The 4,837-nt window shown below is 39.1% G+C and overlaps 1 protein-coding gene across 2 annotated transcripts; it reads right to left on the bottom strand.

The window, feature by feature from the left end:
• Positions 1-3,161: 3,161 nt before the first annotated feature.
• Positions 3,162-4,220, bottom strand: LOC5565551 (MIT domain-containing protein 1). Of its 2 annotated transcripts, none has more exons than XM_001649868.2 (3): positions 3,890-4,220; positions 3,399-3,837; positions 3,162-3,332 (listed from the first exon to the last, which is right to left on the bottom strand). In XM_001649868.2, the coding sequence occupies exons 1-3, from the start codon at positions 4,008-4,010 to the stop codon at positions 3,176-3,178; spliced, it is 717 nt and encodes a 238-aa protein (XP_001649918.2). In that variant the 5' UTR covers positions 4,011-4,220; the 3' UTR covers positions 3,162-3,175. The 2 variants fall into 2 exon arrangements, with proteins under 2 accessions (XP_001649918.2, XP_021697720.1); XM_021842028.1 differs by having other exon boundaries at positions 3,198-3,332; positions 3,395-3,837.
• Positions 4,221-4,837: the final 617 nt, after the last annotated feature.

Raw genomic sequence — 4,837 nt, 5'->3', positions numbered from 1 at the left:
GGGGTGAAATTGATCACGTGTCAATACCATTATTGTTAGGTTCCAAAACAATTCTATATGATAAATTTGAGCTCCCTGAATACGAATATGCTTGTAAAATTCCTAACAATGCAATATTTATATAAATAACGAATAGTTAAATTTCAAGAATAACGCGGAAAACGCCTAAATGTATGCAATTTTCCAAGGAATTCAATGATATCTAACAGAAATTCAATTATTTCAACCATAGGAGCAAATTGGTACGAGTTTTGGTGATGAAATCTGGTTTGGGGAGATATCTCAAGCATCCTTACAAACTTTCAGGTTTATACCATGTTCAAATCCTTGTTTAGAACTAGAAGTTCATGGATGTTTATCAATACTGCACCGTCCATGATTTTGAAGTTTTACATTATTTTCATAGCAATAAACATTCTTTAACGCAAAAAACTTCACAACACACAATTCGACAATAGTTACGAAAAACAACGTTCATTTACTGCAGGTTACATTGACATTTATGCTCCTTTAGGAATAAATAGAATCGTGTGATACGATGATCAATTTCACCCTACTGATCAATTACACCCGATTTTACGGTATCCCACTTCTGAGTTGAAGGAAACATATCCAATCACTTTGATGATGTTTATTCCATGTCAGTCATTACAATCTCGATGCGTGGGAAATTTCTTGCAAGAAATGCTCAAGAAAATCATTTTTCTTCGATCGCAGTAGGCAATTCAAAAGATATGTCAATTCAAATGTAGCTCACTGTAGAAAATTTCTTGACCATTTTTTGAGCAGAACAGCATACCGTTTTGATTCGAACCACGGACAGCTTCAAATTCCGGACACTCTACTTTGTATGGGAAAGATTTCACTCGAAATGTTTCAAAATGCGCCGTCAAAAAGTGCCCATTCTCAAAGATGATTTTTATAAACATTTTACATAGCAACCCATGAAAAATTTACAATGTTCATCTAGTTTTGACGTCTTTCTAACGGCTTAGTGCATTTGATTAATGATTCGACTATTCTGATTGTGTACTTCAAGAGTTTTCCGGAATTTGAATCAAAGTGTCCGGAATATGAAGCGAAAATGTGGTTGTGTCCGGAATAAAAATCATGAAGAGGCCGAACATTTTTATTGATAAAAAGTGAATAAGAGATGTGGAATCCAAATCTTCATCCACCATTCGAAATTTAAGTGTTTGCAAGGCCTGATTACGCTAAAGTTTTGAACGGAACGATTCAATTTATATGTTTAGTGATTGTTGTACTTTACTGAAGCCTTAAGTGTCCGTAATATGAATCAAAACGGTACCTAGCTTCAAGCTTTTCGTAATGGAAATTTTCTTGACTTCCTTGAGTATAGAGCAGTGATTCTCAAGCTGAAGAATATTGCGGGTCAATTCACATATTTTCATCAGTGCTGCGGGTAGTATAGGTAAATTTAAATGGTATTGCAAAAAATGCATGAGCGTCTTACCTGGATGAACTCAAATATGTACTCAAACTTTGATTCCCCATACCTGAACTATATAAACAATGATAAACTTCACCGACCTTTCTCGACGCAGTATTACTACATGTTTTATGGTCACTTTTAATGGCTTCTATTTGAAATAATTTATGAGTTTTCTAACTAGGAAAGCATTAAGAAAGATTGTCTTCTTTTAGATTCTAGGGGAAAGTATTCATTAAAGGCAGATAGAGATATATTAATCAACATGAATTGTAATTGTGGAAACATTGTGATGAATGATTATGTAGCTAACGGGACTCTTGCTGTCGATATTAAATACTTTCTCCTGAAAAATTAAAATTTCCTTTTTCAAAGAGTAAAAAAATATTTATTTTTAGTTCCTTGGGGGTGGTTTGAATTTGCAACTGTCAGCAACTATATTCCATTAATTTTTTTTTATTTTTTTTTTCGGGTCGATGTACCAATAGCCTAGGCTAAGAACAAAAATTCGTATAAAACTAATTATTTCGATCATTTTTTGAACATAATCAAGCTGTGTATCAATAGTACTTAGATAAATCGCTCCTGACCTTCATGTCAAAAAATGTTTTGAAAAGATTTATAGCAAAACGCCACTAGTGCGACTATAGGGGATTGTTCACTAAGGGAACACCGACCCTATAATTAATGAAACATTAGAAAATGAGAATTCAGATTCACAATTGCAACTTGTTGGTTGCAAGTTTAGAATTCACTGGTTACTGAGTTGGTTACAAGTTTACAATTCAAATCCCTACAGACCACGCGGCCCCCTTTCAGTTATTGGGTCACCAAGTGACTCGGTAGCTTAGTCGGTAAAGCGCTCGTCTAGCATACAAGAGTCCTGGGTTCAAATCCCAGCCGAGCACGTGGATTTTCATAACTTCACCCATAATTTGTCCATCTTTACCACGCGTAATGAGTTAATTAATTTAATAACCATGCGGATTGGATTACCGAACAGTTCAAAATAAGCGTCAATTCAGAGAGGAACTGTTTCTACGGTGCGATGCTGGTCGCAGCCTGCTTATGTGATATTTGAATATCTATTGGTCGAGGTTACCTTGTGCATTGACCACGCTCGAAGGACGCGGTCGATAAAGCGGAAGTCTGTATATTCGGCGGGCTGCCCACAACAAAACGATCAATGTAAATGCATGCTACACACAACCCATGCCGGAAGCCCAAGGTGGCTTAGCTTTGCTACAGCGATATCGTGAAATTTTTCATCGAAAACCTAAGCAAAGTCCATGTATACGACATCTATCAGTTGACGTTTCTCATTGTTGTGAATAACGCTACCGCGAGGGATCGAAATCCGTACACTTAAGAATGGAATCTGAATCCGTCCACTTCATATAAAACGCCTACTTTTTGTATGAAGTGTTCGGGTTTTGGTCCCCCACTAGATTGATGAAGCTACGTGGTTGTTGAGCTCTTTTTTATAAATCCGTGCTGGATGGAATCAAGTCTACCCCGTCTCCCCAATAGGGATGGTACACAAATTATGTCACGCTAAATTTCAATTTTTTTTTTTTAACTCCCCCCCTTTGTTACGTTTTTTGTATTAGTCCTCCGACATTTTTGTATGGCTTGTCACGCTTGGCTTGACCCCCCCCCCCCCCCTTGGAGCGTGACGTAATTTGTGCATGACCCCATATTAAAAAAGCTATTTACTTTCGAAATCTATGCTTTATCGTTTTCAGGGCAATAAAATACATCAATATTTGTTTCTCTGCACTCTCGAAAGTGGTAATTGAAAGCTCCAAGACAGTATTTGCTAGGGGATGGCTTAAAATAGTTTAACCCTCGTCCAATTTTGACGATGAATCCGTTACTCAATCTAAAAGGTAATAAAATTATAATTAGTTCAAATCATAAGTGTATTCACAAAACCAGCCTCACTTACATCACTTGACGATCGTGCATATTCGCCGAATATTCCACGAAGAACTCGACGCCTTGCTTCTTCAAACTGTCCTTCAACGTTTGAAACGCCCGCCCCTGTTCGTCGTTGTTTTTCTGCTCTCGCACCGTCAACAGTTTGATGAACTTCAGATTCTTACAGCTCGTCACTGCCAGCTCGCTAAACATCACCAAATTACACAGCTGGTGGTGTTCCCTCACGTACGGTTCTTCCACCAAGATTTCCTTCACATCATCCGTCATGTAGCGCCCAAAAACGCGACCATAGCTGTAACCTGTTGCGCCATCGACGACGTGCATTTTGTCCCGTATTTCCCCTCTGCTCTTCCATCGTGTCACCTGGTCCTTCACCTGCTCTGCTCGGTTCATGTATTCGACAATTTTGGCTTGAAAGTGCTGCTTCCGCTTGGGATCCGTTTCCGCTGAAATTGAGGTCACCATTATTTTAAGCAACCAATGAAACGACGAACCCACCTTTGGATTCCTTTAGCAGTGCCTCGATTCCATCTTCGTACAACTTGAGAGACTCCAATTTCCTTCCGTTCATGTCGTATTCGATTGCTCTCGTGAGCAATGTGATAGCCATTTGGGCCATTTTTATCACAGCTGAAATTACAAACTAGATTCGATTTCACTAGAGTTGGATGCCTTTGTGCAGCTTATCAACACTGTTGAGCGCTTCGACACAGGGATAGGTAAAATGTTTACTATTTTTGATCGATCAGCTGATGCTGAATCCAATAAGAAACCGACGGCTGGAGAGATACGTCAAAACTGCTCGAATTGCTCGAATTGAATGTTTTGATTGAGCAACGGACCGGACGGAAAACAAAATACATGCTGAAAGGAATTGGATTTTTCGTGCACATGCGCACTAAAGAGCGCGGGAATCAATAAATTGTGAGTAAAATAAATAAAATTGCTTCATTGATTGATGATCAGCTATGGCAGATTTTACACGAGCACGATTGCCAGGACAAACTGATAGGATTGATCAAGGCGACGAGGATTACGGCGAAGTGATCTTTCGTGTTTACTGTTCAATATTGCATTAGAGGATGTGATCAGAAGAGCGGGAATAGACACGAGTGGCATGGTCATCAGAAAGTCCGTTCAGCTACTTGGTTTCGTCGACGACATTGATATTTTAGCACGAAACCTCGAGTTCATATTGACGGTGATAAAATCGAGGTGGTCGAATAATTCGTGTACTTCGACTCACTGGTGACCACCGACAAAAACACAAGCAGAGAAATCCAGACACGCATCGTTGTTGGAAATCGTGCCTACTTTGGACTCCACAGATCTCTTCGATCGAGTAAAGTTCGCCATCGCACGAAGTTAACCATCTTCAAGACACTGATTACCATTGCGCATCGTACTTCCGTGCCCAGATAGCCGTCTATTCAGCTATTCAGCAAG

The sequence above is a fragment of the Aedes aegypti genome, chromosome 2 (assembly GCF_002204515.2).
Source record: "Aedes aegypti strain LVP_AGWG chromosome 2, AaegL5.0 Primary Assembly, whole genome shotgun sequence".
Lineage (NCBI taxonomy): Eukaryota > Metazoa > Arthropoda > Insecta > Diptera > Culicidae > Aedes > Aedes aegypti.
This window is presented reverse-complemented; position numbering and strand designations above follow the sequence as displayed.